This window comes from Apus apus, chromosome 1 (genome assembly GCF_020740795.1).
Source record: "Apus apus isolate bApuApu2 chromosome 1, bApuApu2.pri.cur, whole genome shotgun sequence".
Taxonomy (NCBI): Eukaryota; Metazoa; Chordata; class Aves; order Apodiformes; family Apodidae; genus Apus; species Apus apus.
The window spans coordinates 145,980,442-145,993,481 of record NC_067282.1 but is presented as its reverse complement, the minus strand read 5'-3'; the positions used below and the strand labels follow the sequence as shown (position 1 = coordinate 145,993,481).

The following is a 13,040-nucleotide window of genomic DNA, read 5'->3' as shown; positions in this document are numbered from 1 at the left end:
TGAAGACCATCCAGAGTCCACTCCAATGGGCACAGCATGAGACCAACCACAAGTTTTCCCCACTGGACTGAGGACAGGGAGAGTTTCGTTAAGGAGGAAAACTAGTTTGTGTCCAGCTAGGAGTGGTTTCCAGGCTTTCTGGCTTTCAGGCAACAGAATGGCATGGAGCCTTTCAGATTTGCACTCTGACTTTTGCAATTACGATTTATTTTTACAGCAAGAATCTGGATGCCTAACCTACTGACTATACACTTTTTCTATCAGTTAAAGAAAAGAGCAGCCTTTGGGCATTTTATTTTGTTCTTATCTACTTAAATAATTCCTATCACAGGACCTTAGCACTTCATACTACTTATCCTAGACAGATGCTTATCTACATTGTTCTTGAAAGATTCCAACACCACATATTTCATAAATCCCACAGGAAAATTACTCAAGTTCTGAACTAACCTTACCAATACCAAGCCTGCAGCTGAAATATGTCTGTGGCAAATTACTTCAACTATTTGTTGTCTTACTCTCAGTATACACACAGAGCAACTGGTCACCCCCCTCTGTAGGAAGCCTCTTGTATATTGAAAGGTTATTATCACATGTCTTCCTTTGTCTTTTGTTTTCTATATTAAGCAAACCATTTTCTCAAGCTTCACCTGTATTTTCTAAACCACTTAGTAAGTGGAACTACTTTTCTGGGGCCTTCTCTTACTCTTTGTGCTTTTTGGAAAATGATACTCTAAATAAATTTCCACCAATGCTGGGAATCAGAAAAATTGCTTTTATTTATTATTCATCTCTTCACTTTCTTTCACAACACAGGAGTTAGTCTAAATAATACCATACTGTTACTCCTGGTCAATTTATGGCCCACTATACCAACTAGATCCTTTTCTGAAGTACTGCTGCTCACTCAGTTACTTCCGTGCTCTGTTCTTCTTCCCAGCATTTTGCTCTTGTCCACACTGAATTTCAGACCAAACCTTCAATTTTGCAAGGTCATTTTGAATTTTAATCCCTTATTCTCCAAAGTGCCTGTAACCCACCCCAATGCTGTCATCTACCCATTGTGTAATGTGGCGTTTATGCCATCAACCAGATAATTCATGACCATTAAGGATCCTAGAAAGAAAATAACCAAAACATTCTCACAGTCTGACAGCACACCATCGGGATTCTGCTCCTCAAGTGCAGATTTTCAACCAGCTATGCACAGGCTCTGCAGTAACTTCATTTAGTTTGGACTGTTTTCAGTTTGGTTGAGCAGAATGCCATCATGTAGGGCTATGCTGAGAGCCCTCAGACACAAACTCTATTAACTCACTTACCTCTCTCTCACATTCAAGGCATACCATGGCCAAAAGGAAGCATGGCCATGACTATGTTCAGTTTGGCTCCTTCCACTCTCCCTCAGTCCTTCAAAGCTACTCACAAAAGCTCTGCACTCTTAAAACCCTCCCACTGTTCTCACATCACACTGTGGGAAATGCAACACCTACCCTCACCTCCAGACTCTGAAAGTTCCTTTCTGAAAGGCTGCAAACCTCATCCTCATGTGGTTTCAGGTATTTTTTTACCAGAACTCCGTGCCCTGTCCCACACAAATAGTGGTTCTCTATTAAGGATGCTCAAGCACGTTCTATGAATCCTGTCTTCAGGAAGTTGGGGGTGGGGCTCCAGTAGATCCCAGGTCATGTCCTGTGCAGCACAGGGCCTGCCAGTCTGTGGCACTTGGCCTCAAGGCCAATGCCCTTTTCCATTTTGACATACTATCATGACTGTGTCCTTAGATTAATTTTTAACACAATTTCCCTTTTGCTTCTGAGGTCATTGAAGTTTCCATGCCATCCCCTCCAGTCCCCTATTTTATTCCCTAGCTTCCCCACACTGTTGGCAGACAATCTGTCCTTGAAGATCCCCAGTGTCACAGTCCCAACTTCCAGTCACCAGTCCTGAACCATTTGCTGGCCTAAGTCTCCCTCTCTCTAGGCTGGTGTCTTTACCTCTGTTCCTGAGCCTGGCAAGAAGTTCTTGACTGTTATTGTCCGGCCCAAAGCTGGAAAAGGTGCCTCCATGACACTCCTCATGAGAGGCTGCACCAAGGCAGGGGAAATGCCCCGTCTCTTCTCAACCTCATCCAAGATCTGAAATAAAAGCATAAAGAGAGAAAAACATGGAAATCAGGAGGAGGATGCACCAGCTTCTACATTCTCCTCTTAATCCAGAATCTACATGGAGCCTTGAATCATAAGGAAGAAGGCAAAAGGTGCAATTAAAGATCCTTAATTTCCTTCAGCAAGGAAACCCAGCTCCAGTGAGGTCAATGGAGAGCTTACAATTTAAAACTCCCCCACCACCCTTGGAGTCAGGATTTCATCTTTCAGTCTCTCAGTGCTTCTGTTCTGGTAGTCCTGCTGAAGGCAGAAAGCAGTAACTGACAGTCTAGTCTTCCTTTTAACTATGCTTTTGCTAGATTCTGGAATTAGCATCAGTTGCCTTCCCAACACCATTTCAGGCCCTTTCTTCAGCCATCAGCTTCCCTGATCCCTATTCTTGTGGTGCTGACTTCACCTTCAGGTCCCTCTTGGCCTACAGCACAAAATCTCTCTCTGCCCCCTTACCTTAGAGAAGAGATTGAAGCATCCAAGACGACTCACAATGCAGTAAACTTCTGGGAGGCGCTTCCCTTTCCCACTGGGCTTTCAATACAAATGCAAATACACACACACAAAACAACAAGAAAACATCAGAATTGTAACTACTGAAGAGGTAGAGTGACCGGTCATTCAGTTCTGCAGCTCAGAAACTAGCAGACATTTGACAGAATGCTGCTCATAACAATATCTTAGAACTGGCTCAAGCCTTGGTAAGCTAGAAACAGTGGGGAGAAATGGGCACATCCACAGTGTGATTCCAGCTTTCTTAAGTGAGATGACTAGGGCAGGGCAGACTGTTCTACAGAAACAACTCCAAGCCTACAGGACCAGCACAGGTTTAGACAACTGTTTAGCGGCTACCTGAACCTAAGGGAAACAAGCCCTATCTTCAGTTTAGTGGTGAAACAACAGTTCATGGTCATGTTAAGCACTGGTGTAAGGACAAGGCAAAAGAGATATGCCTGGAATGGAGGATGGTACTCAGACAGCAACTTTGGCACCGAGCAGAGCAGAGGAGAGAAAAGCTGCTCTGCTGCTGTTCTTTCTTTCCACACTGAAAGAGAAGACCAGCAGCTTTCCACTTTCCAGAATGGGTGCCAGCAACACCAACCCCACAGAAGGATGCATCTCTAGGAAAAAAAAACAACAGGGGTAATTACCAGCAGCCTCCTACAGTATCCAAATCGCCTGCTTCCATCTTCCCCCGTCAGGACAAATGAGAATGTCTCACTGCAGAAAGAGAAACCAAAGTGACAAAACACCCATCACCCACATTAGAAGTCTCTGACATACAAACCAAAGAAACCCACTATGTTTTTGCATTCCCCATACAACTCTCTCAGGGCTCTGCCCAATCATCTACCGTAACAGCTTTCATATTTAATTAGCTTGGTATATAAATCTGTTTCTCATGAATCAGGATACAAAGGACAGCACTTACCTGGCAAACTGATGGATGGGGGCCCAGTCCTTTGCATCAGGGAAGCAGAACTGGGGAATAGCTTTCAACTGATCTTCTGCCTCGCGCATGAATTTGAACGAGCGCTCGAGCTAGCAGAATGGAGAGAAGGAATGTTTCCAATTAGTCATGTGGGGATGGAATGACTTCAAATATTTTTCCTGTGACAAATGAAGAGGTGATGACAGAGGCTAAGCTTCTGCCTGGAAGATATTAAAATTTCTGTGATTCTGGCTCACCTAATCTTCAGATATCTTAAAGTAACTCTGTGCCCCCAACTCCACCAAGCCCTGCATCTGCCACACCTGCCCCTGCTATATTGTGCCTCTAAGCTGGGACACATCTTCCAGCAAGTGTAACTGAAGTCTGAGGGGAGCTCTGGTTACATCCCATTTATAAACACACTGTCACACTGGCTGTGTTTCTTCCAGTCCTTGTTCCCCATTTTAAGCTAGACCATTGGTGAAAGCTGTGTCTTCTCACAAGTGTCAGTTTTCTCTAAGAGAAAGAGGGGAGAAAGGGAATAGCTACATAACAGTCATAGCCAAGGGTAGCCAAAGATCTAAATCAGCGACTCAACAGCAAGGAGTACCATGACAATTCTCAGGGGGTGACTGCAGCCCCTCTATCTCCAGTCTCACTGAGCACCGACACAGCAGAGAGGTTACTGATGTAATGTGCCGTCAAGAGAGAAGCTGTGTCAAGTGCATCATGCAATCTGAGACACGCCAGCCAGACCTTCCAGACAGGCACCACACCTTCAATGGGAACTGCTGGGTAACCTCAGGGACGTAGGCAGCCCCAGCCTGCTTCTTGTGCAGTGACACCACGACAAAGTATTCAAACAGCTGCCTCTCTTGATATTCAATCAAGTCCCGTTCCAAGGTTTGGTACCGAGGGGTTTGCTTCAGGCGAGATTTCACGTGCACCAGGCGCTGGCTGTGAGCTACGAAGGAAAAGATCAGAGGTTGTGATTTTGTGCTCTTTGACTCTGTGCTCATTGCACAGAGCAGCAACAGTGCTTTATGGAGACTTTTGGATAAACTTGAAACCACCTCACTGCATTTCCTTTGTCAGTGGCTGACTAGGAGGTGGGAACCATTTGGAAGCTGCTCTATAAATATCAACAGAGATGGGACGTAATCTTGTTGAGTGCCATCACCCTGAAGAGCTTTGGCAGCAGCAGGTTTTCATGGATTGCTTTTACAGCTGAAGACATCCATATGGGACATGGTATACCAGATAATGCCTAGGCACTCATCCTAGCATTCACTTATGCACCTTTCAAAGCCAGCACAGTTAGGTGATTGATAACCTCTGCTCAGAGGAGGCTGTGGATAGGGATCCCCATGGTTTTACAAGACCAGCACTTGGGTCAGGCTAGGGCTGCACTGGCTGAGTAATGCTGGGGACTCCCAGCTTCAGTGACACAGGCTGAGTTGCAGGCCAACAACAAAGAAACATGTAAAGTGGTGCAAATCAAAAAGGCTGGCTCATGCCAGTCCTTCCTGTGCCTAAAACTGATCTCTCAGGACCATGTTTCTACAAGTTAACCCAAGACAATGGGAAAACAAGAAAAACTGCCAAGCAAGCTGTAACTGCAACACACATGAGCTGTGGGACAATAAACATTCCAACATGGAAAGTAATGAAAAGCTGCTTGCTGAGAAGAGACCAGATGAGATTCCCTAAGACCACCCCCCTGCTTTGTTTTAGAGTTTCATCCCAAATTAAATCTGCATGATGTCTCCCTTAGCCCTACTACAAAAGAAAGAAAGAATTAACTACAAGCAGAGATTACAGCACATTCTCACAACTGTGCTTTTTGTGACTGCGGGTGGCAATGCAACGTTTTTGACAGAAACAACGACCAAAGGGATACAGTGGGAATTCCAAATACGTAAGTTGTCTGCTTGGGAGACAAGGCTTCCTGAAAGATGGTATATACTTCAGGACAGGCTCTTGACCTTTTGTCTCGTAAAGCTGCGCCACTTGTGGACTACTCCACACAATATAATTTAAAGCAATCATGAGGTGCCTCTTAAATCAGAGAGTGCAGCAATCCCTGGACAGTTCAAGCCCTGGAAAGATGGCTGAGACTCCTTTATCTCATCCCTTATTATGCTATTTGCTCTAAGGCTGCAGTTCTTCAAAAGGTTTCAGAAGTGTTTTCTGTTTCACCAGGGACTTATCAATATGACAAGGGGTAATGGCCTTAGGATGGAAGAGGACAGATTTAGGTTAAACTTCAGGAGGAAATTCTTTATTGTGAGGATGGTGAGACACTGGAACAGGCTGCCCAGAGAAGCTGTGGATGCCCCATCCCCAGAAGTGTTCAAGGCCAGGTTGGATGGGGCTTTGAGCAACCTGGTCTAGTGGGAGGTGTCCCTTCCCACGGCAGTGGGGCTGGAACTAGATCTTTAAGGTCCCTTTCAACCCAGACCATCCTAGGAAGCAGTGTCACAGCAATACTGAGTGCTTCTGAAAAGCTCTCTCAAGCACTGCTTATATTCTAGGATTGTATTTCTGTCATCATGGCAGAGTTTCCAAAATTTTTCCTTTCCAATAGTCAGCTCTTATGGCTCTGACATGCAGTCTGATGATTGCTCTCTGATTTACTGTGTCTCATACGTAGTGACTTGCTAAGCAGAGGAAACTGGCTGGTGTGTTTGGTCTGTTAAGTAAAACACACAAAATCAGAAGTTCCAGGTAAAAGAGACTTGCTAAAGAAACTCACCTTCCTATTTAAAAAAAGGAAGTAGACAGTTCAACAAGGCATAAAGCTAATTACAGGTGTAGCTAGAGCAAACAGCAAGTGGCAGAGCTCCCGTTCACAGTTACGTAGACCTGCACAGTCACTCAGATCCAGATGTGGATCTGGATATTGTTCCGAGTCCAGTGCCGTTGGATTTGAGGTGACCTTACGAGACCTCCACCATCCCCTCTATAGACAGTTCCTAACTGCAGATCTACAGAGGCTAGAGAGAAACCCAGCACATGATTCACTATGGCAACGTTCCTGGACACATGTACACTGTTTTTCTCAGCTACATCTGAACAGGGACTATATTTCAAAACATCATGTTTCAAGACAGTTGTGAATATCATTTCTGTGCCATCTGGGTGCAAATCCTCTCTCCCTGCCTCCAGGATAGCCTAGGAACCTGTCAAGGGGTGGGTAGTGGCAGCCATTTTCAGCTTGATCTTGCTAAAACAGCAGTACAGATAGAAGATTCCCCAGTGCAGAGCAAAGCAAGTGCATATATGGTAGTTCTTGTGTAGGAAGCTGTGCTCACAAGAAGGAACTCAGTCTGAGGTTACTGTTCTAAAAACCTGAAGGGAGAGTAAGGACGAACACTCCTGAGCACAACACACTACGGTTAAAACAGAGTGGGAACTGCTGCTTATGCCTGTCTTTTCAGCTTGGGAACTGCCCTGCTGCTCAGATCACGTCTGCATGTGACTCAGGAAACTTTGGCATTGAAGGGAGTTTCCATCTTGCATTCTAACTTTGCCGGCATTTTGAATTTGCCATATAAACTCCCAAAAGACTGTAATGCCACCAGTGTGTTACAGGGCTAACCACCAGCACAAGAAGGTTTCAGCAGAGTATTGTAGAGTCAATGCTGGCATGGAGCAAGCAATGCAGCACTTTATCCAAACTCAGCCAATGCTGAAGATTTTAACTAGCAATAAATCAAGCAGTGCAATTCTGTTTTCCTCGCTAGCCAGTCTGGCTGGTGGTTCTTCTCCCCTAGTAAACGTGTAGTGGGGATTCTGAACACCCTGTCCCATGCAATGCTGCTTCTGTCAGCTTGGTCCCACATCTGTGACTGTGTACTTAGAAAAACCACACGGTAATTTCAGTGTCCAAGCTATCTCCTAGGAAAGTCAGTCCAAAGAGCTTTGATGGGAATTTGAACAGCTGTTTGTTTTGGACTCCCACTGTCCTCTGCCCATGGATTTTCCTGTGCAGTATTGAGTTGTTTTCTCATCGTGTTCTGAATGGAAACAAGCTCCTTCTCCAAAAGCAGAACACAGAGGAGAGAACTTGACCCAGGATCTCAGAGTACAGTTTATTATGAGCCATTTTTTCTCTTCACACCTGTCCTTACCTTTCAGCTTCTCTTCAGAATCACTGTCTGATTCACTGTTTTCATCTGTAACTAGAAAAAAAGAAAGGGGAAGATGAATTAAAGTAAAGCCTATTTATAACTGCACACTTCTTACCCCTGGCATGAAAAAAACCAGGCCTGGCAACTCCAGAGGGAAGACAGTATAGATCCCAAGGGCCTTGTTCTTTTCAAGGGTGCACATACCCACAGACATTTAGCTTTCCAACCTTGGTATCTTCTCATTCATTCAGGGAATAATAAACATAAAACAACAACAACAACAACAACCAAGCCAATTTTGCACAGCCAAAAGAGTTGCATAATAAAACACCAGAGCAATATTTTATCCAACTGTATAAGCACAACACCAAGACAAAATACTGATTAATATGCAGTAGTTTGCGGGACAAGGGATAAAAACAAGCAAACAAACAAATAAAAAACTGCCAGACTGAATCAGACTCAAGGTCTATATAATCCTGTAGCCCATTTTTGGCAATGGTGCCTTAGATGCTTCAGAGAGGGGTATAAAAAAAATATGCAGAGACAAGTCTGAGAGGTTTCCCTGAGGTTCATATAAACACACTCATCCCCTCTGTGGGTGTTTATCCTATATAAAATAGGATAAACAGTAACAAGAAATTGTGGGAAACAAACAGAGCTGGTGGTCACCTCTTGCTGGAAACTAGGGTGTTTTGGAAAAAAAATACTGTGTTGGAAAGACCTAATTTTAAGTTTTACAGAGATTAAATGTTTAGAAGTAATTGCTCTGAAGTACCTGAATGCTTCTGGCAATTAACAGTGGGAGGCTGAAAGTCTCAATCTTGCTATGGTGGAGATGGTCCTACAGTCAAATCTAGAAAGCCTGATTCCCAACTAAGGCTATTTGTTTACTGGGATGCTGAAGGAACCAGGATTGTTTCAAAATCTGCTGTCTTCCATTGGACAGTTCACTGAAGTGACACATTCCTGCAAAATATTTGGATCTCAACAAATCAGTCTCTTTGGACAGAACATTCCTCTCCAAAGCTTCCAGCCTGTCCCAGAAATAAACATCAAAAAGGGGGGGACATTTTTGGTGCGACCTGTAAGGTTATCATGTAAAGCTATGGAATGAAAATGAAGCAAGAAAACCCCAAAATGTTCTATTTTAATCAAAGTCTTTTGGGCAGAGGAGCGGTTTTTATCTTCCCAAACAAAAAGATGGAAGCCCCAACTCAGTGTCACCCTGGCCTGGAAGAAGAAAATGTTGCATAAATCACTAAGGCAGCCTGAACAAGTCCCCAAAGAGTCTTGGATGTATGATGATTCAAAGCTCTTTTACCTTTCCCTGAATTGCTCTCTGTAGACTGCGACAGTCTCTTGACACGTTTCTTTCCCCTTCGTGCCTCATAAATGGCATTGATTTTCAACACAAGCTGCTCAGCAAACACACAAACAAAGAAGGTTATTTTTCTCCCCAGGCAAGCAAGCAAGAATTTCATGCCAACTCCTCTGTTTCCCAACCCTGGCCTTGATGGCCTAGCACTGACAATTACCAGCATCAACCTTGCTCATCAACCTTGCTCATCAACCTGCACCTGCGCTGCCAATGGTACCTGCTCACTCTGGTACAGAAGCAGCAGAGTCAGGCTGGCATGGCAGGAGCCCAAGGCAACAAGCCCTGAGGAAAGGCCAGGCCTCTATGCACTTCCACATTGTGTGGTCATACGAGTTCATCTGGGCCTCTCCATACTGTGGTCCATGCTTCAAGAAGCACCAGAGAGTCCCTTGGGAGCCTGGCCTGGCCTGCAGGTTTGGGAGCAGAAAAGTGGCTGGAGGAGCATGACAGCAAACTGTCATGCCATTATGCCTTTAACATCTGTTGTAGCATGTGCTGGAAAAGCCTTCATATCAAGCACGGAGGAAACATAATAAAAGGAATGCTGAAGAAATTGAGATCAGTGGGAGACAAGAATGCTGAAGTGCTTTATCCTAGTGGTTTGTTTTGCAAGTACTTTAACCCCTGGCCTCCCAGCTGACCGGGAGAGAGAAGATTTCAGTGTTGGGCATAGCTGGACTTAGTGACTCATTCAGTGCCTCAGGTCTCCCTATTGGTCCCCTGAAGGGGAGCAGAGATGCAGAAGGACCATGCCAGACTTCCCCAAGCCTCCACAACCAGAGGTGCCTCCTTGTCAAGGTCCCAGGTAGGAGAAGCAGGACATGGCCACAGCATCCAGATTTATTCCAGGAAGTCTAGGATCCCTACATGTATGTCCTGAAAGCTAAAAGTAATACAGGCCCAACACATACTTGGTCAAGGAACTCTGAGTTCAAATATTTAAGTAAGAGGCAGGTGATGTGGAAGTGCAGCCTCCACCCAGCTGCCCAGCTCAAGTCTTAAGTTGATTGTGCCACTGGCATAGTAAATGTGAGTTCTAAGCTTGCTCTGCAAGACTGCTCATTGGCACTGCCTGGTAAATATATACTTGTAATCTTCCCTTCAGCTGACATAAAAGTATGTGTGAACACACTGATAGAGATCAAGCACATGCACAGATGTGTAGGCATACTGGGAAAGAAAAACCTAGACATTTGTAGCCTTTGGCTCATTCCTGAACAGCTGAGGTATACACAGAGGGCTTTCTGAAATCAAACATACAAACATGAACACAAATCTGGCAACCAGGAAATAAAGACATACAAACATGTCCCTTCTTCCCCAAATGAAAACTCTGGGTTCAGAAAAGAAATCACCACAGACAGTCCCTGGTAGGTTCTCCTTGTCCTGCAAAGACTGGGATAAGTAACTGTGTTTTTGAAACATTCAATAGATAGTCTGCTGCCAAACCTCATTTGGACTGAACACACTTCCTGCTAGATCTGAAGGAAAATAAAATTGAAATGGAGTCATGCTGTATCCAAATACAATGTAGGAAATATTGCTTAAAAAAATGTTCACGACTACAGACAGCTCCTTTTGTCACTCCAATGTCAGTATTTTCATTGTTCATTTACAATCACACCCTACCTTGAAATAGAAATTGCCAATGCAAGAACCAGACCTAGCAAAGAACCACAGATTGCCAGGAGGGAACATCAACACAACACACTGACAATTTCTGACTGTCCTAACCAGCAAAACAATTTTTAAAGAGGAAACAATATTTGATACATTTTTTGCAAAACATTAATCACTTTTTTCCCCCTTCTGACAAACTTCAACTTTTATTAAAAAATTAGAACGCTTCTTTTTTCTTATTATTTTATCTCTCTGGCCAAATATGGTATCTCAGATGGAAAAATAAGGTCTTTAAAACTTGCAGAAATGTTTGTGAGCCTTCTCCTTTGAGCAGAAAGGGGGTTAAACACAAGTCAACTGCCAGGACAACAGCTATATTGCAGGGATGCCACACTGGAAACTTAAACAAAACATTGTTTCACACTCACATTCCAGCCTGAAAGCAGCCCAGCAAGAAAGCCCTAGATTTACCTTGGGAATCTTCCTTTTCCTCTTCCCGTTCTGAGGGTCTCCCAAGGAGAAGAAGGTGTCATCTGGACTGCTGGGGGTTGAGGGAGGGCTGATTTTGGATGGTGACCCAGTCCCATCACGGCTCAGTTTCCGTATGTCTGGCAGTTTGAAACTCCGCCGCTCTGAGTTTTGTCGGAAAAAAATGGGCTTGGAAAGCAACTGGAAACGAAGGAGAAGAAACAAATGATCTCGGCACCTTACATACCTTTGCCTTATTGCTAACACTGCCATGGCAGGAAGTCCAGTGGGGCAGCCAGACCACCCAGATGTCAAAACAGCCCAAATTTGGAGAATGCTCACAGATTTCTGCACGCACAAAGAACTTACCCAGCCGCTGGGCTCAATCAGGACTACCTTGACCAGCAATTTAACCATGCCATATTTATTCCAGACCAAAATGCAATACCAGAGGTTGGCCAAGAAGCCTTGCTCCAGCATGAAAAAAAATCTCCCAAGACTTGTGTAATCTGGAGGCTGGAACTGTAAGCAGGACAAGACTAACCAACCAGCCAACCACAAGCATTTGGGATAAGAAGCATCTAGTCAGGAAGAACAGGGAAGCAATGAGTCCAGATAAAAATCATTGTCAATATGGTTGCCTTTGACAGTAGCCAGAACTAAGTCTTTCAGAAGAGGGTACCAGAAATGTCATCATAGACAATTATGGAGACTTAGTTTCCTCCAAAGCTCAAATTGAGCGGTAACACAACAGCAGATACTTAATGCTGGTGTAAAGTTCTTGAAGTCTCCAACCAAAAACAGAGAAGCAGAAAGCTCAGCTCCATATAAAGAAAGGCAAACCACTTCTCACCAGAAAGATGTTCAATATGAACTCCTTTTGTCTTCTCCTACTGAATTACCCAGCAGTTATGATAAGATTATTTTTTTGTGGGCACTGGATCTGCACTCCAAGAGGATGTATCTCTGTGGCACTAAGTGGTGTGAGGGGAAGGTATCCAAGCTAATTCAGAACAAGCCACAGCAGCACTGTAGCTGAGGCAGCATAAAGATCTGCCTCCATCAACAGACACACTCAGCGGAGTTATTAGCCAGACCAATTAATTAATTCGGGTTAGCTCAGGTGTCTCTAGATGGTTTGGCAGGAGAAAACGCTTACCACACACAGAGAAGTCACACATTAAAATGAGTCTGGGAAGAGCCTCTGCACTGAGGAAAGTCATCCTGCACTAGTGATACAAGCTACTACTGAAAGTCTGTGCCAACCCATTCCCCATCACCCGCTAGCCTGGGCAGGGTCTCCAGTGTGATTCACACTGCAGTTGCAAACCTGTTAGTTGCCAAGAGAACTGCAGCACTTCTTTTCTGACTGATGTAGATCATGCCTTTCAGATGCCAAAGCCCTGTAGTGTAACATAATTACTCCTATTCAGCTCTTTACTAAGTATCTCCCCACTGGGAACCTTATCTATGGTGAAAGGCATTTCTGTGTAACACTGCAGACCACTTTCCATAGGAAAGGGGGGAAATCAAGTTGCACTGGTGATCCCAAAGCTCTCTGAGGGAAATCAGGTTCATCCCAACACTGATATATAGACCCTTGATGCTCTAGACATAACTACCAACAAGAAGAATGGATTGAGAACCACAGAACACTTTTCACTTTTAAGTGTCGAATCATCCAAAGAAACCTCATCTGCTGATTAAGCTGGTTGGAAAAGAGCAACACATTAAGAAACACTGGAAAGTTGGGTAACAGCTCTAATAATAGCTGCCACTTGGAGAGCATGGGAAAACCCTTTGGTCAGGAAAACCGTGTTTGGATCCCTGCTATCCACTCTGAACCC

The 13,040-nt window shown here is 44.3% G+C and overlaps 1 protein-coding gene across 6 annotated transcripts in view; it reads right to left on the bottom strand.

The window, feature by feature from the left end:
* Nucleotides 1-13,040, bottom strand: part of DENND2A (DENN domain containing 2A) — a 62,253-nt gene that overhangs the window by 15,285 nt on the left and 33,928 nt on the right. For 5 of the 6 annotated variants that reach the window (XR_007891644.1, XM_051640521.1, XM_051640499.1 and 2 more), the window contains exons 6-13: nucleotides 11,197-11,394; nucleotides 9,049-9,142; nucleotides 7,725-7,775; nucleotides 4,368-4,555; nucleotides 3,592-3,701; nucleotides 3,311-3,380; nucleotides 2,616-2,693; nucleotides 1,998-2,138 (exon numbers count right to left, since the gene is read on the bottom strand). Coding sequence is in view for 5 of the 6 variants with exons in the window: in XM_051640521.1 (XP_051496481.1) it covers nucleotides 1,998-2,138; nucleotides 2,616-2,693; nucleotides 3,311-3,380; nucleotides 3,592-3,701; nucleotides 4,368-4,555; nucleotides 7,725-7,775; nucleotides 9,049-9,142; nucleotides 11,197-11,394 (930 nt within the window). In the remaining variant the exon portion in view is untranslated. The remainder of the gene's footprint in view (nucleotides 1-1,997; nucleotides 2,139-2,615; nucleotides 2,694-3,310; nucleotides 3,381-3,591; nucleotides 3,702-4,367; nucleotides 4,556-7,724; nucleotides 7,776-9,048; nucleotides 9,143-11,196; nucleotides 11,395-13,040) is intronic. The other variant, XM_051640512.1, reaches the window with a different exon arrangement.